The 23,477-nt window shown below is 49.2% G+C and overlaps 1 protein-coding gene across 1 annotated transcript in view; it reads right to left on the bottom strand.

Annotated features, from left to right (window-relative positions):
• Positions 1-16,653, bottom strand: part of LOC127195691 (receptor-type tyrosine-protein phosphatase N2-like) — a 109,954-nt gene extending 93,301 nt beyond the window's left edge. Inside the window, exon 1 of the mRNA XM_051153249.1 lies at positions 16,544-16,653. Within this exon, the coding sequence (XP_051009206.1) occupies positions 16,544-16,622 (79 nt within the window). The 5' untranslated portion in view covers positions 16,623-16,653. The remainder of the gene's footprint in view (positions 1-16,543) is intronic.
• Positions 16,654-23,477: the final 6,824 nt, after the last annotated feature.

The following is a 23,477-nucleotide window of genomic DNA, read 5'->3' as shown; positions in this document are numbered from 1 at the left end:
GCTTATCAGAGGGGCATGGCTACATGATGGCAGGATTAAACTGGGCGCATTCCCTGTGGACCTGAGCTGCTTTGGGAAGCTACCCTCACAGGTTTTCCGGCCACCCTCCCCACATGGGTACCCTTCAGGTATAGGACAGTCACGTTCCCACCTCAATCTTGCAGTCTGACTGATATAACAGAGAGACAGAGACAGAAAGAAATGATGGTGTGCATCTTTTAAAACCTCAAAGCCTCTCCCCTCACCCACCCCTGCACCTCAGTAACACATTTTCTTCCCAAAAAAGCCACATCTCCTAATCCTTCCTAAACAGTTCTGCCAACCAGGAACCAAGTATTAAATACTTGAGCCTACAGGAGCCATTCTCATCCAAACCACCTCAGTTGTGCACACCTGTAATCCCAGCACTACGGAGGCAATGGTAAGAGGGACATAAGTTTACGACCATCCTGGTTTATATACAAAGTTATGTAAGACATGAGAGAGGATCAGTGCATCATGAGTCAGCTGCACAGACAGGGAAAGGCTACACTCCATCTCTAGGCTGTGGTCCACATCCCGAGCCTGTGAGCTCCGTGAGCAGCTATGGGCCCTGGTAGCGAAACAGAGAGCGTCCATGGGCAGTGGGTGCTGTAGCAACATATGTCCTGTGAGTCTTTGCAGGTGTTGGCTTAACCCAAGTCCTCTGCCAACCTAGATGGACACTGATTGGTCTTTTTTTTTTTTTTTTTTTAAGTTTTTGGGTTTTGGTTTTGCTTTTTGGTTTTTAAAAAAATAATTAAACATTTTTATGCTAGCATCAGATGATATAAATAAATTAGGAATATTCATTGCTAAAAGAAAAGAACTCAGCATTTTCTTATTTCAAGAATCAGGTAGAAACACTATGACAAGTCAAGAGTAAAGTTATATAAATTACTCAAACCAAAGAAACAAAACAAAACATGCACCTACTTCTTTACCTATTCTCTTAACCAATGCCCTTGCACAATGGCCTGATAACAACGCCACCAGCCCTGCAGGGCTCTGCTCAGCCACCCTGTGTGCTCTGAGCCAAGGACTTCTGACCAGCAATGTGGGCTCCCAACCCAACTTTCCTTTTGTATGAATGTATATATAGGCACCATGTACACAGAGTGTCCATGAATGCCAAAAGGGACAGGAATCTCCTGGACATGGAGTTCCCGGTGGTGTGTGTGAGCTGTCATGTGGTCCTCTGCAGGAACAGCGGGTGCTGTTCAGTACTGACCCATCTCTTCAGCCCCTGCCCACTTCCATTTTTTTTTTATTCGCTTGCACTAATTTGTGCTTGGTTGGTTTGTTTGTTTGTTTTAAGTTAATCAAATATATTTATTCATTTAGACAAAGCTCCTAGTCAGATCCCTGAGCATCTCTGCTCTCATGGTTCCACTCCTCAGAAGAATGTTCTAGGTAGGTCTGCGTGGCGGGCGTAGGTCACGGTGTTCAAAAGATGAGGACCTCAATGCATTCTGAGGAGGAGGATTGTGTTCCAGAGCTACACAGAAATGTTCATCACCACCACCACCACCCCCAGAGCACCCTGATTGGGAGGAAACGCTTAGCGCAATGTATTAGAAATACCCAAGCTGAGCTCATCCAAGATGGCGTCAATCACACAGTGTCTGATCTGAGGTAACAGCAGTAACAGCACAGCCACCAAAGAACTACACTGAGAGCTCCAAAACCACAGTGCTGGTGTTTCCCAGAAAGAAGGAAATCCTGTCATGTGGATCATCCATGCCCTCCCGCTGCAGGACCATGAGGCCACACTCAGGCCACCTTTTGGATTGTGGCCCAGTCCAGTGCGTGTCAAGGAGATGATGTTCAAAGAGGGGGTGCTGTTGAAGTCGAGGACTGCACCACCCTCACCACAGGCCTCACAGACCTCCTCTCACCGGCAGGGACCATGCTCAGTGCTGTGAGCTGTACTGTGTAGAGGTGGATACTAGGGGCAGCACTGAGGCGGGGACCCATGCTGGATGGAGCACGTGATGGAACCAGAGACTCGGGAGGTGGAATCAACGGAGCCACAAGTTCCCTGGGACAAGAAGCTGAGCCGGGCCAACATCAATGGTTTCTGCAAGCTACTCAACAAAGACTTTGAGGGACCTCTACTTGCCACCTGCTAGATGTCCCACAAGATCTCACAGGAGTAGGAGGCCATCCAGGCCTTGACAGCCAGCAACAATCTGGCAATTTGAATGGGAGCAGGAGAGCTGACCCTGGGGACACAAGAACAGGAGACCTGATCTGAGGACATGGGAGCAGGTAAGCCATCCCTGGGGACATGAGAGTCTGAGAGCTGGCCCTGCCCTGAGGACACAGAAGTGGGAGAACCGGCCCCACACCAGGACATGAAAGGTGGAGAGCCAGCCCTGCCCTGAGGATACAGGATCAGGACAAGGGAGTGGCTCTGATCCAGGGCTCTGAGTGAACATCTACCCCATGTATGACCTGCTAGAATACATAAAGGGGCCAGATCTGCAGATTCAAAGATTAAGAATCTCCTTGACACACAGCAAAAATGGGATATCCAACAGTAGTCCGTGAAGATCCAGTAACGATAGTGTAGGCCTCCAACCAGACCCATGACTCTTAGCAATGAACATTTGAAAGTAAAAATATGTGGACAAATGGTTATACTGCGTGATACACTATAGCTTCTGTGATAAGATATTTTGTTTGTCTGTTTGTCTTATTTTACTGGGGGGAGGAGAGGGATTTTGGTGCATGACATGTAAATCATAGACATTCAATAAAAGTTAGAAAATAAAAATAAATAAATAAATGGAAAAAAAGAAGAATGTTCTGTAGTCTTCATTCGCCAGTGCAGCAGACTAACTGTCACAGGTCTTTCCAGCATATGCTTGCTGGAGGTTCCCAACGCCTACAGGCAGGCTCTACCACATGGGAGCTCTAGTCAGAAAGAGCATTGACATGCCTGAGGATTCAAAAACAGTAGCACCCACTGTGAGACTTAGAAAGGACCTGAGGTGGCACCACTGCTCTGCATGCAGGCCCAGAGGCCACTGGGTGTCAGGCAGCTCCTTCTTAGAATGACAGAGAAGATGCTCCTCTCTCCTTCCCAAGTGTGATTCCTGAGCATCTCACACACACACACACACACACACACACACACACACACACACACACACACACACACACACAGCTGACTACCAGCAAATTTGTCCTTCAGGGTGTGTGCTCCCAGCACATCTCATCTAGAACGGGAAAAACCATGCTGCGTAGGGAAGTGAAACCAGGAAGACCGTGTGATGCTCCCACAGAAAAATACAACCCTGCATGCATCACTGACGCCAACCTAATCTTTACGCTGGCCCCTCAGCCCTCATTGAGAATCAACGTGGATTTTGGGGTGGCAGAAATCAGAGAAAGTCCACGCCTCTGAATTCTCAGGGCAGAGGCAGGTGTTGTGAGGGTTGGGGAGCTACACAATTAAGCCCCGTTTACCTCCCCTTCCTTGTGTGGAAAGCTCCAGAAGGCGGTGTGAAGGCATTGTCTGAAGCCAACACATCTCCAAGAAGAAGCTGGGGCAGAGAGGAACGCGCCGCCCGCGCCGGTGTGACGCAGTCACCCAGGTAAACTGAGCCCTTGGATTCTGACTCCCCAACCCCAGCACTAGCCTTATGACAGGCTAACCAAGATCCAGCCCCGCACTGGCTAAGAAGCCCCTCCCCCAGTGTGCAGCATGCTCGACACCATGGAGAATGGGCCATAGTGCAGCCTGCACATCAGCTCTAAAACCCTGAGAGGCTCTGGACACGTGAGTCATTCAGAGACTATGTCAACCCAACTAAGCAAATCAGGTCACAGGATGCCGAATGGAGGACAAGGCCGGAAGGGGGTCGGCTACACGGTGCTTCAGGCATCCTTATGTGTTCCTGTATGTGCCTGCACTGTGCAGGTGAGTGAGAATGTACTTGTGTGTGTATGTGCAGTGTCTGTTTACACAGGTGTGTGCCAGTGTACAGAGCTACGTATATACTTGTAACTGTATAGGAGTGTGCAATATGTCCGGGACACCTATATACACAGGCATGTGCCATATGCCAGGCTATAGGTTTGCATGTGTGTACCTATGAGCATGAGTGTGCATGTGCATGCATTTGCATGTGTGGTATTGTGTGCTGATTCTTGGCACGTGTTTTGTGTGTGTGTGTGCATCTCAACATGGCTGTTTGGGCAATGGGAAGAGACAAGTGCAGCCATGCCGCTCCTAAGGACCGTGCGACAAGGCCGTCCCAAACAAAATCAGACCAGCGCTCCTTACATTCTACACTCGTATCAGTTCGGTACGCTTGAACTTCAATCCCGTGAGCACCCCCTTCCTCTCCTGTTGCCTGTGTCACACATGTTAGCAGCATGTGTCTCCCTGCAGCCTCTAGCCTAGGACCCTGGGAAGCACTGGGGTTGAGGCACATATGGAGGAAACGTGGTGACCTCAAGGGCTCTTCCTCAAGACTGTCCCCACTGCTTACAAGAAATGCGCACTCATGAGAAAACCTCCATAACAGGGGCTCCCGCCAAGTTAGTTCTGGTCCTCCTGGTGACTTTCCTATGGCACCCCGTCGCATGTCTCATCTCCAGCAAAGGCCTGCCTTCCACTGCTACCCAGAGGTCCTTCTGGTTGCTGACAGTACCACACTCCCCACATGTCCACCTGCATCATAGTGGCATGTGCTCCCCGAATTCTTCCTGATGTTACCATTAAGTGTATTCACATGACGGGAGACACTGTCAGAGAAAGTGGGATGGCTTTCTGGGCACAGAAGCTAAGCAGAGCTTCAAGAACGAAAAAGGTGTAGGAAGATGGAAACCCATTCTGGCTGGGTCACAGTTCTCTTTCCTACACTCTCCCTTTCTCCTTTCACGTGGACTTGTTGGTTGGTCAGAAACTGGGCTCATGGGAATATTCAGCTTTCGACATGCTGCCAGCCATGCCAGGACGTGTGAGAGTAGCCAAACAGACCAGAATGGCTTCCTGTCCTAGCCAGGAGGAACCAATTATCTGCATAAAGTCTGGACAAAAAAAAAAAACACAGATCAAAGAGGGGGGGTCTCAGGAGCCAAGTTCCATCCCTGCAGAAAGACGGGTTCACTCTGCTGTGCAACAAAAAAGCCATCAGCTCAGCAAAGCCCATCTGTTCATTCTCTCAAAGGGGCGTCCTTCTCCTTCAAGGGACAAAGCGAAGGGAGAAAAGCAAACACAGGAAGACTCAAAGCAGAGCCATGTTGTGAGGGCGAAGTGCGCTGCAGTGTTCAATCCTGTCAGCGTTCCTGAGTCCGTTACCACCTTACTCTGGTGATGTATAGATCTATTCCTCCCCTGCACTGCCTGACCTGTGCCTGCTCTAACCATGCCCTTCCACCTATATTCACAGACATGTCTACACTCGCATCTGCGTCCATCTTCAGCATCTGCACGTATAACTGAACCAAAGAAGCTATTCCGGACCCTACGTGCATTAGTTGGGGTTCACTAGACACAGAGCTACTGAGGAGGAGGGAGGAAAAGGGCTTTTAATAGGAATCGCCTCCCTGAGTCCTTTGACAGCGAGCTGGAGCTCCAGAGGAGCTGATGATGTAGCTGTGGGTCCAGAAAGGGAATATGGGAAGCTGCCAGCATGAATGTGATGACGTCAAGGTATCCCAGGCACCAGGATGCACAACGGAGCTCTGGTCCCCTCTGCGCGGACCCGAGCCAATGACAGTGCCACCTATATGAGAGTAGGCCTACCCCACCCAGGACCAACTTGACATCAGATGTGCCCAGAAGTGACACTTTACCAACTACCTGCATATCCCTTAACCTAGCTCTATTGGCACCCAAGTTAACACCGCACTCGGAAAGGAGGCTCGGACTATGATCCCATTCACATATGTTTAACTCTAAGATAAGGGGCCCAGTGTCCGGCATATCCCGGACTAGGTGTCTGCCTACATAGCACTCCACAGTTTGCACTTTTTTGTTTTATGTGCTTACAAAGTGTCACAGTCAGCTATCCTTTTACCTGGGTGCTTTTAGCGTGGGGCATCACCCTCTGCTCAGACTCACTGGACTATGAGACCCGAGGCTAGGTCAGCTCCCTGGCCTGCCTTCCCCTGATCAAGACTGTCTCTTTTCCAGAACGAGCATCTCCTGCTTCCCATCACAGCCTCCCCTACACACAACTGAGCCTCACCGAGGAAAGGCTTTGCCACTACCATTGGTCTGAGGCACAGGGTCCTTGAACATGACTGTGCTCGTGTCAATCCATACATTCACTCAGGACTCTGGCCCTTCCACACTCACTCTACGCTTCCCTAATTCCCCACACATTTCCTCCGCCCATGGAAGCACTTCAGCAGACGTTGGTTTGTTCCTGGAGGAGCGACCCATACCTTCATCCTTAGAAGGTCTGGGACCTTTGACTCTGTCTGGATTGAACTGTTGTAGTTTTCCATTGACTTTAATCATAACATGCAGTTAACAGAGGAGACACTTGAGGGATCTTTTGTGCTCCAGACAGAATCTTCCTTGCTTCCACTGTATAGAGGCAATCCAATTTCCCACCAGCAATCTAGACCAATCACCCCTCCTAACACTGTTATTTCTTCCTTAGTCTGTTGGCTCAAGGGCATCAGAAACCCAAAGTGGCCAGGGGTAAGTCTGAGTTTCTCATTCGATAAGAAATTTGTTTTGTCTCCTGGCAGGAGCATTGCTCTGTTTAAAGCCAACACTTCTAGACCAGCAGAACTTAAGGTCATGGTAGCAGAAAGAAAGAAAGAAATTTCAATTAGGAGTTAGCAGGTGGAACCATTTCCATTTCTCCTCTTTGATTCCTAGACTCATGAATCAAAGCTATAGAAGCCATAAACTGGATGCTGATTCAAAGCCTATATTCCTTTAAGGGTAACTCTTCTCCGGCACTCAAGGCTACTACCACCTGTTGCCACTGCAACTGTGCTTTCAAGTGGCCATTCCATTGCTCTATCAGGCCAGCTCCTTCAGGATGGTGGCAACATGGTAAGACCAGTGGCTTCCATGATCATGGGCCCACTGTCTCACTTGTCTGGCTGTGAAGTGAGCTTCTTGGTCAGAAGCGATAAGGTATGGAACACCATGATGGTGGATAGCATTTTATAAGTCCAGGATGGTAGCTCTGGCATAAGCATTATGTTCAGGAAAGGCAAATCAATAACCCAAAATAAACATCTACTCTAAGAAGGACAAACCATTATTTTCTCCATGGAAGAAGTGGTCCAAAATAGTGGACCGCCATGCCACTGCCAGACTGTCGGATCATCCATAGTAAATGTTGCTTACTGGGGACTCAGTGTTTATCTTTGCAGCTGCTAGAGCTGGCACTCAGTGGCAGGTGTAGCCACATCAGCTCTGGTGAGTGGAATTTATATGGGGCATAATTATCTTCATATCCTTTTCCCATTCAAAGATACCTAGCCACACACTTCTTTCCCAGATGTCTTTCTCACAGATTTTCCAGTCATGCTCTTTCTAAGGCCCTGAGCACCCAGCCAATCCATTGGCTTCAGCCCATATATCAGTAAACAATTACACATCTGGCCACTTTTTCTTCCAAGCAAAATGTATGACCATGTGCACTGCCTGAAGTTCTGCCCATGGTGAAGATCTCCCTTCACTGGGGTCTTTCGGTTGTTGCACAAGGCGGTTGCAAGGCTACAGCTGTCCCATTCTCGGTGATGCCTATATAACGTACAGAACCATCAGTAAGCCATATCCTCTTCATGGGGCACACCCAGTGAGGCATGCTCAGGAGCAGAGAGTACTATAACAGGAGTAGACACATACATTTGGGAAGTTTCCTCTTGTGCCCTCAGGACCTGCTCAGGCCCCATCACATATATACCACTTCCATTGATAATGGGTTGCTTCTGTGCACATCCTACTTTATGGCTTGGTGGGCTGTAATGCCGAGCTTGTGATGGGCAGCTCATGTCACCCATTCTCAAACATTCTAGTTCCAGAAAGGCCCAACAGCAGGCCAAGATATGCCTCTCAAAGGGAGAGTAGTTTTCTTGAGGTGAAACTATAGAGCCTTGCTCCACAATCCCAAGGGTCTCCTGTGTGGCTCACCTACAGGGCCTGCCAAAGGCTCCGAACAGCATCCCCGTATTCCACTGACACCTTAACTACCATCACATCTTCTGGATCATACGGTTCAAGTGCTAGAGCAAACTGCATGGCATTCTGGACCTGTCAAAAGAGCCTGTTTCAGGCCCCACACAAGCCCAGTAGTTCTGCGAGTCATGTGGTATGTGGGCTAGAGTAACACCTCCAAGTGAGGAGGGTGTACACAGTTACTTTTGTGAAAGATCACAGATGCCTCTAAGGATGGAAGGAAGAGAGGCTCACGGTAAAAGTCTTAGGTACTTAGCTGGGTATGGTAGCACATGCCTGTAACACCAGCACTCAGGGAGGCAGAGGCAAGCAGATCGCTGTGAATTCGAGGCCAGCCTGGTCTACAAAGTGAGTTCAGGACAGCCAAGGCTACACAGGGAAACCTTGTCTCAAAACAACAACAAAGTCTTGGGAATTTTAGCAAGGTCCTTCCTCAGAGGGACCGGGTGATCACTTTATTTAAGGTGTCTGGTTCTAAAAACTGGTTCCGGTATGGAAATTGGTTAGATCCTCTATTGCTATGAATCAGTATAACATTTATTTGTCCAGAATTTTTCTGCTTATACAGATAGAACAAAAATACAGTATAACCTTTATCTATTTCATTCCTGGAAACCTCATATGCTTAGCTAGTCTGGACAGCCCAGACAAGTCATCCCTTTGCCTGTGCTGCCTATTGCAAGTTGGGCTGTTACAGGAATTGCTTTCTCCACGCTGCCCATTATGATAAACACACTCACCTTGCCTAGAGTAATTCAGTGCTGCCACCCGGCCCCTGCTGCTCCGGAACCCAATTAAACCATTGCACATAAGCCAGCCAGTTGAGCGGCAGTATCTCTAACCATAAGGTCTGTCACAAGGAACAGAATAATGACAAAACTCTTCAAACGTTCCAGTCCCCCTCACATCGTATTGTGTCTTAGAGAATTAGTGAAGGGCATGTCTTCTGGGCCTTCCATTGAGGAGGATTAGGTTTTACACGACACATCCACTCAAACATGTCAATTTTTCTGAGTCTTAAAAAAAAAAATCCCTTCATCAACACTAAGCTAAGCTAAACCAGGCTAATCCAGCGCCTTCTTAGAAGGCCATCTTCTGACAAACACTTCAAGCAATCAATCAGATAAGCTTCTGATACATTTTTTTTTTAACTTTTCAAGCTTCTATGTTAAACCTAGACTCTCCATTCAGTGGCCAATATCAATAAACTCAGCCTGACCCATTACACACAGCCTTAAAACCCATCCCCCCACACATTCCAAGCCTTTTGCTTGAGTGAGCTAGCACACTCATGAAGCTCCCTAGTGAGCACATCTCCTTATGGATTGAGTTCTACCTCTCCTGCAGGAGCCTGCTTAGCCTTACGTCTGGTTATAGGTCTGGCAGTGGCTATTGGCAGGCTCCAGAGGACACCAGCATTGCCTTTAGGGGAGGCCACTGCCTACTCGACAACTCATGATTAAGTCCAACGGAAATGGTGAAGATGGTAATGCTGTGGGGGAGGGAAGTGGGGTTCATTCTCTGCTAAGGGTGCAAAGACTACTTCCTTAGGTGATATAAACCCTTAAAAGTTTAGGGTTCAACACCCTCAGCCTCAATAGGCTCCTCCAACACGTTTCCATTTCAATTTATGGAGTCCCAACTCTTCTCTAGTCAGTGCCCTTATGTTAACCACCAACACACTTTGAGTTTGAGACTCACTGTTGCAGGTGACATAGTGACCCATGGAAGACAACAGTCTACCATGCCTCAGCAACAGTGACTAGTTATGAGCCTTTTTGCAGCCATTTCCTGCTGCAAAAAAAAAAAAAAAATCCATGTTCCTGGCCAGATATGACAATATCAACAAACTATGGTCATAAAAAAATGGTTTAGAAGGCAAATTGACAGGCACACCACATCCACTTAACAACACACCTCCATGGCAGAAGGCAGATGGACCCTGGAGAGTGGACGACTCGGGGAGATGGTGAAGCTGGTGCAGCTGTTTTATGTCTAGTTTTTCTGCATCCCCTGTGGTCCACTGCAGAAACTGACTTGGGCAACTTTTCTCTACTGGGGTCAGCAGGAACTGTCTGCTTCTGTACTACCTGGGCATCAGTACAGCTTCATGGGGCTGCATCAAAGACATCTCAGCGGTGAGCATCTTCACTGTCTGATCTCATAGCCCAGTCAATTTTCTCTCCCTCTGGATGTCATTTTGGGACACTGACGTGCTGCTAGGTCCCAGTGACCAGGAAGTAGCAAGTACTAGATGGGCAGTGACAACGAGTTGGGGTGCTATAGAGTGGCAGTGGAGGTGGATATCGCCCCACACAGAAAACCATGCACAACACACCCTGCTGACTAAGAGAGTGTGACAGACAGCAGAGAAAGAAACATAGATGAGCCATGCAGACAAATAAAAACAAATAAGTGCTTTACTTAATTTCCACTGGTTTAATGACCTGTGGTCCATGAGTTAACCTAAACTAGTCCACAGAACCATTTGACAAACCAATACACCTGTCAGTTTCTAAAAGGAGCATGGCCCCAGACCCTACTGACCTCAGACTCTACACAGTGTAATGCATCTGCCCCAGGAAACATCCAGAAAACATCATGATCCTTAGGAGAATGTTACCCACCCCACCAGGGGAGGAATATAACTCCCAGGATGCACTGCAGCCCCAAAGAGTGCTGTAACCACAAGAGAGTACTGTAGCCTCCAGGGGAGCATGCAGCCTCAAGGAGAGCATGTGTTTGTTCCAGAATCCAGGGTCCCTGAGTCCCTCCTGCCCTTATTCCCTGGGGGTAATGAGTAACTCTTCTTTAGGAAACCTGGCTCTTATCCCTAGGAGCTCGGCCCTTGAGGTCTGACCTGTGACACAGCGCCCTCTCATCCAAGGCTACATGGAACATGGCCATATCTTAGTAACGGCTGTAAAACACGGGCCTTCATGATGTGGCTGCCAGTCACATATACAACAAAATCACACATGAGCTGAGAAGGGACCCCAGCCAGCCCAAGCACGGCACACATGGCTCTGATAGACCTGCCCTTCTCCCCCATGCCCTCTGCCTTGCTAAAAACCATTAGAATACATTCCTGAAGCTAGACACCGAAGTCTATTCCCTTATTTGGCCACTTCCTCCTCCTGAGGCTGACCACCGAGGTGCAGCTATCAGAGTATTGAAGTCCAGCAACCAAAAGAGCCCCTTTTGGCTGTCCTAATTAACATGCCCAATCAAAATTAAACACTGCATCCTAACAAGGGTTTCCCCTTTGACCTTTATAAATTGCCATTTGCCTAAGGGTCCCTTCTCTATCTAGAGGAAGTCCTTGTCCCCTGGGACAAATGTCCCTTTCTCCTCTCACTTGTTCTTTTTTTTTTATTTTTTTTCCTTCTCCCCCGATCCTTTATCTCCTGCCTTTGTCTCTGATTCCCTGTTCTATGTCTGTCTGGGACAAATATATCTTTTTTTGTGCTGAGACCTTGGAGTGCCAATACCAGTTCCTTCATTGATGCCATGACAGAGATTGGCCAGTAATGACCCTCCCAAACCATTTCCACACATTCCAGCAGCCACTTTTAATTGTATTCCTTGCTTAATAAAGGTTCTCTTTGTGAGAACAGGTGTTTGAGTGTGGCTTGTGCTTAATTCAGATCCCATCACTGATGCTGATGCTGGGATTGGCCGATAACTGCCCCCCCAACTCCTTCACACATTCCTGTCCTTCTGGTACTAGAGTCCCTTGTCTGATATCAGCTGATTAGTTAGTCTCCCTCCCTAGCTATCCTAAACAGCCCCCAGGTTATCAGGTGACAGCCACTCTGTCCTGTTGGATTGGAGATATTGCATCCCCCATAACCTTTACTGGTTACCGGGGACTCCAGTGGACTGGCTGCTAAGCTAGGCACATTTTGTGAAGTCTGGCTTGGTAGGGGCTTCCCCTTTCACTCTTGGTGGTTGAACCACCAAAATTCAGGGCCTTTCTTCTTCTTCTAAACACCTGTCAACAGACCCCAAATTTTTTTTCAGACCTAGTGGGGTCTCTCTCTCTTGGTGATGGAATCTGGGTGACAACTCCCATGTTGTAGAGATCTTATTTTTTTTTTGTCTCTCTAGACACACGGGGATGCCTGGACCCTCAACATTGGCCCACTGACTACCATTCCAACTGACTTGCTTTGGGGATGTCTCCTTCAGAATCTCAAATGTCTAAACTCTCGACCATCAGATCTCCTAAGCTCATCTACCATAGTACCCAGGCTTGGTCTCTCTCTCTCTCTCTCTCTCTCTCTCTCTCTCTCTCTCTCTCTCTCTCTCTCTCTCTCTCTCTCTCTCTCTCTCTTTCTGCCCCCTAATGGCTCTCTGGATCCTAGCATTATTATGAATCTTTACAACTTTTGTGAGTGCACAGGAAAACGGAAAGAGGTCCTTTATGTCCCTGCTCCAGGCTTTCCTTGAACGCCTCCTGCTCCGCGTCCCATGTCCTCCTTGCTCTTAAGTCCTCAGCTCCTCCCCAGACTCTTCTGCTCCTGAAACTGAATTTTGGCTCCATCCTTCATTCCAGCTGATGAACACACACCCTTATCATTGCCTTCCCAATAATCTCCTGCATCTACACACACACACTCTTCTACCCACTTGGTTTTATCAAGGCCAGAAAGGCTGGCCTCTATGTCCTCAGGCCCTACCTCCCCCTCCCCCACTCCCCCCATTTAGTCCAGTCCACCCCAACAAGTGACCTCCTCACACTCGTCCTAGTGATAAACTGCTCTCATCCCCCTCCCTCAATCCTGCCCCTCAGGAAGCAGCGATGTGGAAGGCCTACTCGTGTTTGTGTTCCTTTCTGCCTTAGCTAACTTGTCCAGGTTGAAAAATGTTTGGGTTCTTTTACCCCAGACCCCACCACCTTCATCAAGCAGTTCCAGTACCTAACTCAGTCCTACAACCTCTATGTGAACTTCTGTAATAACCTACTCCCCGAGGAAGACAAATGTGTCTGGAAGAGGGCCTGTGACCACAGAGACCAAACATACCAAAGAGATAGAAAGTACCCCGCTGGGCCCACTGCCAAGTGTCTCTGACACAGACCATCTCTGAGACTACAACCACAAGGTTGTTTTCCAGGCTAGGTATTATTTCACCACCTGAATCCTCTCTGGCCTAAGGGGAGTGCCTCTTAAATCAGTTAACTTTCAAAAGGTCCAGGAGGTACTTCAAGACACTGAAAACCCCCCTCAGTTCCTCCAGCAGCTTATCCTGAGCCTGCTCCAGTTTATAGACCTGGCCCCTGAGACCCCAGTGATCAACAAATCTTTATGACCCACTGTTTTGGGGGACAGTCATACCCAGGCATAAAGGCCAAAGTTGAATACCCACAGTGAGGCCCACTTACAGCCCAGGCTGAGGTCCTGGCCCTGCCATTCAAGGCTTCCTACAATTGTGATGAGTGCAACCAAAAACACAGCTACCAACTCTTGGCTGAGGGCCTCCAGCAAATGCCCCCCCCCAAGGAAGGGAATGGCAGGTCAGAAGCAGCCACCACCACCTTGCTTTAAACATGGCAAGGAAGACTGCTGGACCTATGCCTGTCCAAACCCTCACAGGCCTCCTTGCTCTTGCCTGAGGTATCAACAACAGGGCCATGAGAATCAGGCTGCCCTCACAGCATAGCTTCCCCTGGGTCATCCAGCCTCCCTGGACCAGCCAAGGACTGACAGGCCCAGGCTCTGCCACTGACCTGACTAAAGTCACACCACTCACTCCCCAGAAGCCTAGGACCTCAACATCAGTTCTTCTTAGATACTGGGACCACTTTCCCAGGCCTGAGAGAAGTCTGTGATCCCACTCACCCCACTCTCTCATCCATGGTCAGAGCACATGGTCAGTACTTAGACTCCTCTCTTAATTTGTTCCTTCAAAGGCTTTTCATTTTCTCACTCCTTCCTCATCATACCTGTAGTGAGAACATTGGTTTCTTTAAAACCACATGCATGTTATGTGAACATGTCTTTGTTTTAATCCTAGGTGTGGGATACAGGGCTGGTTCAGATTGCCCACAGCTGCTAACTATAATTTATCTCAAGCTATGGCAGGAGCATAATTTTGCCAGCTGAAGATAGTTTACAGCTGGAATTCTGAGGACTCTTCGGAGAATATACAGATGCCAGAGCCCCGAGAGATGCTGTGGCTGCTGCTGCCTCTGCTGGTGCTGTTGCCAGTGCTGTTGTTTGCTGTTTGCTGTTTGTTTGCTGTTTGCTGTTTGCTGTTTGCTGTTTGCTGGATTGTGGTTGAAGGTTGGAGATATCCTCACAAAGGTCAAACTCACCCCAAGGAACTCAACACCCCTAATCAACAGGAAGTAGTCTAATGATATCAACGCCCCCTTTCTGCTCTAGACTCCTTCCTCTCCCACCTAGTGTTGGGGAATTAGAAGGGATAGGGGTGGTGTAGGGAAGTAAGAAAAAGAACCCAATAAAATAGCCAAAAGTCTGGCTACAATATCCACATGTCCTATTTTCACACTAGAATGGATGTTCTTTCCAAAGTTGGCATTAATTTTGCCTTCTACCATGGCAACAGTTCCCAGGACACTCCTGAATCCTTCTTCCTTTCCTCGACTGCAACCTGCATACTTTCTCACTCTCTAAAACCCTAACCCCTCTTATCTCTGGCTCCTTCTCTAGTCAGTCCCACTCTAGTGACACCACCTCCCCGTCTCCTGCTGCTCATCATAAGTCTCTTTTTATTAGTCACAAAGACCCTCTGCCTATACTCCCAAACCCAAAAATCCCCTACCTAAGCCTCCGAGGCTTCAAACCCCTCATTCGGTCTGTTTTACCTAAAGATTTTCTACACCCCAACCCATCTCTTCACCTTACAATACTCCCATACTGGCAGAAAACAAAACAAAACTACTGATGGACGCTTTTGCCTGCTCCAGGACCTATGCTCCATTAACGCTGCTATTACCCCTATTCACACTGTGGTCCCTAATGCTTACCCCATCCTGTCCTCTACCCCAGGCAGCACTACTCATTTCTCAGTCCTAGATCGTAAAGATATTTTTCTCAACACCCCTAGATATTCATTCTCAAGATCTCTTTGCCCTCACTTGGACAGACTCTGATACTCAGCAGTTCTGTCCACTGACCTGGACTGTCCTCCCTCAGGAATTCGGAGACAGTCCTCGTCTCTTTGACTAGGCACTCACTACAGGCTCAGCCTGCCCTCCCACTTTGCCCTCCCCCTTTGCCCTCCCCATTTTACCCTCTCCCTTTGCCCTCCCCACTTTACCCTCTCCCTTTGCCCTCCCCCCTTTACCCTCTCCCTTTGCTCTCCCTCTTTGCTCTCCCCCCTTGCTCTCCCCCTTTGCCCTCCTGCTTGCTTTAGTGTGTAGGTGGCCTCCTCCTCTGCAGTCTTTTCCTCTCGAACAGCCAATCTGACACTGCCCCACTCCTCAATTTCCTTGGCTCCAGGAGCACTGGGTGACCCCTTCCAAAGGTCAACTCTCCTCTCGCCAAGTCACGAGTCTTGAATTCTCTCTCACACCAACATACAGACATGTGACTTCGGACCTTCTTGCCCAGCTGCACTGCTTATCCCTGTCTTCGTGGCAAACTTCCTCTGCTCACAGATCCCTAGATGCTCACCCCTGATACAGTGCCTACACCGAGCCACATCTGGACCTCCTCCTTCCTCCAACCACAAGCAATTCTTTAAACTTAAAACATGCTCCCTTCTTCTCCAGCCCTCTGCCTCCAGGATCTATACAAACCTTTCCACCTTTGTACTTCCTAGCACTGCCTGACCTTTGCCCCCGTGTGCCTGACCTTTGTCCCCGTGTCTTACCTCTATAACACCGTCCACAGCTGGCCTCCTTGTCTATGCATTCTTGCCACAGCCCTTCTGCCCATCTGTAAATCTGACGAGTTAAACTCTGGGATCCTCTCTCCCAATCTAGTGCCACCAGCCCCTCCCTCAACTCCTGACTCACGAGGGGCTCCGATCCCTTCCACCGTCCACGGTTCTATCCCTCCAAACTTCTCCTAACTGTCCTCCCTTAGATCTGGAAACTAGTATGGTGACAGGAATGTCCCGAGACAACATGGTAGAAGCGCTGGAACCAAGTGCGACCCTCAGGCTGACACAAGTGACTGCCCTGGCCAGCCTCAGATGTCCCTTAATCCTGAGCTGCTGCGCATTCTGTAATTTCTGCGCACACACAGCAGGGCAGAGCTCCTAACCTGAGTTCGCACACCCTATGCAATGCCTTCTCTCGCGCAGGCCATGCAGACCTCATCTGGACACCAGAACCCCAGTCCCACTACCCATGGGTAGCCGGAGGCAGGAAGTGGACAGTCTTCCTACCTGTACGGGAGAGCTTCTGTAAGGTGAGCCTCAGGTGCAGCAGGGCTCCTGGTGACACCTCATATCGGTATGTGTCCATCGTCGGAACCTTCTGGCATCTTCCAAACACACCGTCTATGGAAATAGGAAAGCAAAGAGAGGGCTTGACATTGCATCCACAGAGAGCAGGGTGGGGGGTAGGTGAGGGTGCGTGAAAGGTTCCATTTGCTAATGAGACAGAGAGACAGAGACAGATTGGACAGCACCCAGAACGGTGCACTGTGAGAAGGGCTCTGGCCCTGGCACGGTGAGCTACACTCTTGTGCTTTTCCTGCCTTCATGGACCATCCCTTAAATGACACAGTTTGTGATTCACACATTTTAGGCCCCAGGGATGGAACCTATGCTGACTCTCTCCCACTGAGTTCTAGTCTCTGCCTCTGAGATGCACAGTGGGGGGCACATTCAGGGTTAGTAGACCACAGAAGTGCAGAACACCCTGGGCAGATAACCACTGACTTTCAGAGCCATAGGTTTGATGGCAAGGTCCTCCCTGTGTGAGCAGTGCTGTGCTCCCCGATGGTGGGGGAGTGACCTGGTGGAAAGGGACGTGGGCAGGGTTAGGGTCTCGCTGAGCGAGGCTGTGTTTGTTTCTCTCCCTCTGTCTGTAATGACAGGCTGCTGGCACATCTTCAAGCCACATCTTCTAATTAATTTGGACCTCAGTCAGCCTTTTTTGAGCAAAGAGTCCAGTTTGAGATACACTTTCAGGGTGGAGTGTCACACATTGTAATTACCTTTTCTGGCTCACATAAAGGACTAATTCAGGGCCTAGCGCTTGCCACACAGGGTGGCCATCTGCAGAGCTGGGGCGTGGGAGGGAAAGGTTTCTCTTTTGTTCACAACAGTCTCTTCTTGAGTGTAGCTAAAGAAAGCCATTCAACTGCAACAAGTTTAATTGGAAGAAAGACATTTGGCCAGTACCGCTCTGATGCAAAATACCCGCTCATCTCAGATGGAGCCTAGGGACTGGCAGAACGGTTCTGGTGCTACGTATCTGCTTCCCGTGGACTCTACCCTGGGACTGGCACAGAGAAGCTTAAGTAGAGCAAGCATCTTGATATGTCAAGGTGCCTCTGTCAACCTAGAAAATGCAGAGGCCTCCACACTACTGCCATGTTGTCACTGCCACGCTGCCCCTACACACTCCCCTATACATTACTGCCATGCTGTCACTGCCTCACTGCCCCTACACATGCCCCTACACACTGCTGCCATACTGTCACTGCCTCACTGCCCCTACACATGCCCCTACACACTGCTGCCATGCTGTCACTGCCACACTGCCACACTGCCACACTGCCTCCATGATCACTCTGCTGTGATGCCCCTTGACAGCACCCTCCACAGTACCCATGGCCCCAGCAGAGTTGACCCATGCTTCTGTGAACAGTGGCAATGACAATCACTGAACACACTATCAAGGTGAGGTGCTCTGGAATTCAGCGTGGGGTGGCCCCAGGTCCTCCAGACTCTAGTAGGACCTACCCCCAGCATGAAGCACAGAAAACAGACTGCTACTGTCCACAAGTCAGAGTGGATGCTGCTGGAGGTGGAAGAGAGCGAGGAAGGAAGCCACCACTGACACTGATGTAGTGTAGCTAGAAATGGAAAGCTTGCTTAAAGGCCCGTCTATTAACAGTGACCTAGAGGTTATAGGCTAGTTTCTCCCACTTTGGAGGAAAAAAAAATACCGACTTCTCCTAGCATTTTGAAGATGAACAAGAGGTTATTTCATACACTTGCTTGTTGTGACCAAGGCCCCATAGAGGACAGCCCCAACGTCAAAAGTTACTTTTTTACTATAATTTATTCAGACTACATGCCCGTTGTTATCCCCTCACTTGTATCTTCCCCCCTCTCTCCCTCCCTCTTCCGCACTATTCCCCTCTCCAGACCTCTGACAGAAGGGGACCTCCTCCCCCACCATAACACATCAGGGCTCATCTGGATAGCCTGCTTCCCCTTCCTCTGTCTGTCACTAGGCCTCCCCATCAAGAGGAAGTGATCAAATAGGGGGCACCAGAGTTCATGTCAGAGGCAGTCCCCACTCTCCCCACAGCCATGGAGAATGAGCTGTCCATTGGCTAATCTGAACAGACGGTCTAGGTTTAGTGTGCGCAACTCACTTTTACTCCTAACACTGGAGTCCCCTAAATGGCCACACCGACCTGTGCAGGGCCCTGAGGGTTTCTCCAGCTTCTGGGCAACTTCTCATTCTGCCATTCTCTCCTGGGCCGCGGCGCGGTACACGCCTCTGTCTGCACATGTGTCCATGTGTACTCATACAAGCACTCACATATCTGCATGCTCGCATACGCACAGCACTCACTCAGACACGCGTGTGCACACCCAGAATCTCCTCCACCTGTCACTTTCCCCAATGGCATCCTTAGTCCCAAGGAGGCAAGGCCATTGCTCTGGCTTCTCTCCGTCTTCCGTGGCATCTGGTGTGATGCCTCCTACTCAGATAAAGATCTCACCAACTGCCTCACCTGCTGAGTTACCCTTTCACAGGTGAAATGGATGCCTGTGGAGATGGCCCGCTCCTTCAGCTGGAAGCCTGACAGTTCGGAATCCACATGGGTTTAGAAGTCTTTGCCTCATGGCGGATGCCGTGCTGGATAAGGACTTGCTGAGGAGTCAACCAGGTGATATGAACAGACAGGCATGTGTCATGTGTTCTTCCTATGGCTAAGCCCACTCCTGATCTGCTTACACTTACGGAACTGGCCTCCTCCTCAGCCACCTCCATCCCCAACTTCTCGGTACACCTGGGGACAGGAAGGGTTTGTGTTGATGCTGCTTTTCCACTTCTGGTGACTGCATGCTCTTTCACAGAACAGCTCCAAACATCACTTCCAGGAAGGGTAAGCAAACAATCTGGCCTGCATCCCCCAGATCCACCCAGAAGGCCTCAGGCCTGCGTGGAAGGACATCCTAAGGGAGACACACACAAGCCTCACTGTGCATCTGATGAGAATATGGTCTCACATTACCCGATATGGAGACCCACGGAGAAACCATCAGGGATTGGGTATCTTCCTACCTCTGTATGAATGATGGGTCAGCCCTGTCCCTGTGCTGAAGGAAACAAATCTGCCTTCCCTGCATGCACTATGATAGCCAAAAGCTCCAAGAACTAAATGCTAAATACACTCTGTGCTTCTATGATCACTTTGCCTCAGTTTCTTCTCTTGCTCATACCTCTGCCTGTTTTGTCTTTCATGTGACTTGTTACCTTCTCCATTAGCTCCTCAGGAAGACCTACAGACTTAACACCACATCTTCCTCTGATTTTACCATGGGGGAAGCACTTAGCTGAATCCGCACAGCAACAACCTCTGTCCAGTCATGTGATCTCGGTCTCCTCAATATCACAGAACTGCGTTCTTGATTCACAAGGGAAAGGGCCCATGGAAAAGTCACAGTTAGAGTCTTTGCAAAGATTTCAGTGAACATTGTGCTGAGATTGTTATGCAGGAAGCAAGAGCCTTGCCAAAACATAAGCAGAAGTCTTGCCATGAACACGTGACATTCACCAGGGCTGGGGCAGGCTCTCCTCTTGTTTCTTTCCAGGGTCCAAAACAATGACCCATGGTGTGCCCTCAGGTTTGAAAAATATTGAAACCAGTAAAAACACTATGTGCACTTGCTCAGGAGAAACTCCTGGGTGTATCTGAGCATTAACCAAGAGCGTAATGGGAAGCTATAAAGCCCAGCTAATTCAGAAAGCCAACCCAGCACCAAGACACACAACAGAAACCTGGGAAATCTGGTGCCTAGGCTCAGAAGACCCTAGGAATAACCCAGCCACCTGCACTGAGTCCCACAGTTGCATTTTTGTTTTGTTTTTATTTTTTTATTTTATTTTTTGAATTAATTTATTCATATTACATCTCGATTGTTAGCCCTTCCCCTGTTTCCTCCCATTCCTCCCTCCCTCCCACTTCCCCCCTTCTCCCCTCCCTCTATATATGCTCTTAGAATATCGAGTCTCTTCTTGGTAACTTGCTATCCTTCCTCTGAGTGCTGCCAGGGGGACGTGGTCAGAAAAGGGGTACCAGAGTTCGTGTGAGAGTCAGATCTCACTCTCCACTCAACGGTGGAGAATATCCTGTTCGTTGGCTAGGTCTTGGTAGGGGTTCGAAGTTTACTTCCTATATTCTCCTTGGCTGGTGCCTTAGTTTGAGGAGGACCCCAGGACCCAGATCTGACTGTCATAAAGTTCTTCTTGTAGGTTTCCAGGACCCTGTGGATCCTATTATTTCCCCATTCTAAAACTAGTTTATTTTTCACTGTCTTCAGCCAAATGTGGTCACTCAACAGGCCAGTGAGGAGGACGCGACAACAGTGACCCCTCGTGGTCACATCCCTACAGCCAGATTTCCAACCCAGACAGATGTCAGAGGCTGCAGTTCTGACTCAGGGCAAGAGTGCCTCAGCATATGCCAAGGGCCAGCAAGCAGCCAGGGAGAGCGCTACCCTCTTGTCAGGAGAGTAATAGATGAAGGAATGACAAGATGAAGGTATGTGTTCAGTGTGAGCAGACATGTCACATGTACCTGCACAGTGCACATACACACCACCGTAGCCAAGCACAGAAATGCACACGTGCACACGCTTGTGTTTTTACATGCTTGCAGGGCCAGTGACATGGAAAGCAACTCTACTTGGTCAGTTGTCAGGACAAGAACACACCTGCAGGGTCAGGGTGGCCAAGACAGAACCGAATTGGTGCAGAACAGGGACTCTCACAAGTCAGGGACCATCCAATGACCCGTGCAGAGGTCAGTAACCAGGACAAAGGCCCTTCTGCCGGGACGATGACCTGGATAGAAACCCTACCAAGAGGGACTCATCCACTGATCACGAATGGCACCTGTTTGCAGGGTAGGTGACAAGGACAGGGTCTGTTGTATACAAGTTCCATCCGAGATTGAAATGTTCCATTCTGCAGAGAAGCAGGAACAACTTAAAATAGCTTCAGGAAGTCTCCCCAAACTAACCAGACTCACTAAAAGCAGCCACTCTGACAGGAGCAGAGCTGAGCTGCGGAGAAGACTGATACCAGCCCTACAGGCTGCACATGATCCACAGGTGTCACTCTGTCGCTCCCTCAGAGCCTTTAGGGCTATGGTCCACACCTCCAGCTACTTCTGAAGAGGGACGTATAATGGGTAGCTCCAATTTCTCAGGAACAGGTGAGGGGCACAACTTTCTCTGGACCAAAAAGAAAGGGCATCTTCTGCTCCGGTCTCTCCAGTAAAGATCCGGTGCTTTCCTCTTCTCAGGAAGCCCCACATTGCCAGCTTACAGGCTCTACTGCAAATACTTCAGAAGGTCACGGGTGGGCCTTGGGCCTGAGGTCATGCATTTGACTAGATGTTCCCCAGCCAGTCCCCAGAAACAGTCAGACGTGCAGTGTGTCTACAACATCTCCATTTCTGTGTCTTCCCTGCCATAGCTCAAACTCAAGACTTTTTCTTTTATAAGTATTATCATTACTCATCTATATAAATATTTAAAATCAAATGAAACTGGAGCCAAGCAGGGCTTGCAGCTGGAACACCCTTTACCTTGGGTGATTTCACCGTAGCTCAGAGCCATACTTGGACTAGCCACAGAAAGCAGTGGGTCAGCAACCAGGCACAGCACCTGTTGACTCACTGGTATGACTAGCTCTGTCCAGAACACACCTGTGCTGCCCAGCACACATCTGTGTTCACAGCAGGATGTGGGTGAGGACATTGGAAGTGCTGTGCAACTGTGCAGTTGCTGCTAGCCCTTTCTGGAGTGCCTGTCATCTCTCCATCGCCCAGGACCATAACATGTCTAACACAGTAAATCCAGCAACAGATGTACTACTGCCAGTGAGCAAGTAGCAGCCTGCTTAGCAGGTAAGGCCAGGAACATGGACCAGAAAGGCAGGAGCTCCCTTCTGGAGGGGAGGATCGCGTGATGTGGTAACGCTGATGAAGATGGTGAGGAGAGCAGAGCTCAAGGACCTCTATCCCAACCACCTGCCAAGTCCCCATGCATTCCCACAGCTCCATTGCAACACGCAGCATGTTGAATGTGCCCCAAACTCCTGTGTTGAATCCTAACCCTAAAGTGAGGTCATTAACGACTGGGCCTTTGGCAGGTAGGTGGTTAGTCATGAGGGGAGACCTTTATGAGTGAGCTTAGCGTCTTTGGAAAGGTGTAAGAAAGACCCCTATCCCTGCATGCATAGAACCTGGTGCTGTGCTAACCTTGGGCATTCACCTCCAGGACAGGAGTGTGTGTGTGTGTGTGTGTGTGTGTGTGTGTGTGTGTGTGTGTGTGTGTGTTCTGTAATCCCATCTTAGCCACATGGAAACCAAGGCTAAGGGAGGCTTGACATCGCTCCTGCCTCACAGGTGTTGTGCTTTTCCAGGGACACCATTGCCCCAAACATCTGCTTTCTTTCTCCTCATAACTTGTTTCCCAGTATTTGTCTTAGAAAATGGGGTTATCACGGTTACATAGGGTGAACGCATATCTTCTTCTGGAACCAAGAAAATCCCTGTTTTGTTTATCGTTGTTGTTGTGTGTGTGTGTGTGTGTGTGTGCGCGCGCGCGCGCGCACGTGAGTGAATGTGTATGTATGTGTGCATGCGTGTGAGTGTGCTGACACTCAACACCCTTGACCCTAAGCTAGCCCTAATGGATAGAACATCCCATGACCCCTTATCCACTAGTGAGACGCATGTTGTCCCCAGAGGTCATGAGATGGTCTTGCAGTCATGCTACACATGGCAAACAGGCCGCTAACACTCACTCCACTTGCTTCACTGGAGATCACAGTAATTGGAACAGTGAGGGAGCTGGGGAACTGGGTGGGGCCAGATAGCTCAGGAGCACTCATTCATCA

The sequence above is a fragment of the Acomys russatus genome, chromosome 1, assembly GCF_903995435.1.
Source record: "Acomys russatus chromosome 1, mAcoRus1.1, whole genome shotgun sequence".
NCBI classification, from domain to species: domain Eukaryota; kingdom Metazoa; phylum Chordata; class Mammalia; order Rodentia; family Muridae; genus Acomys; species Acomys russatus.
This window is presented reverse-complemented; position numbering and strand designations above follow the sequence as displayed.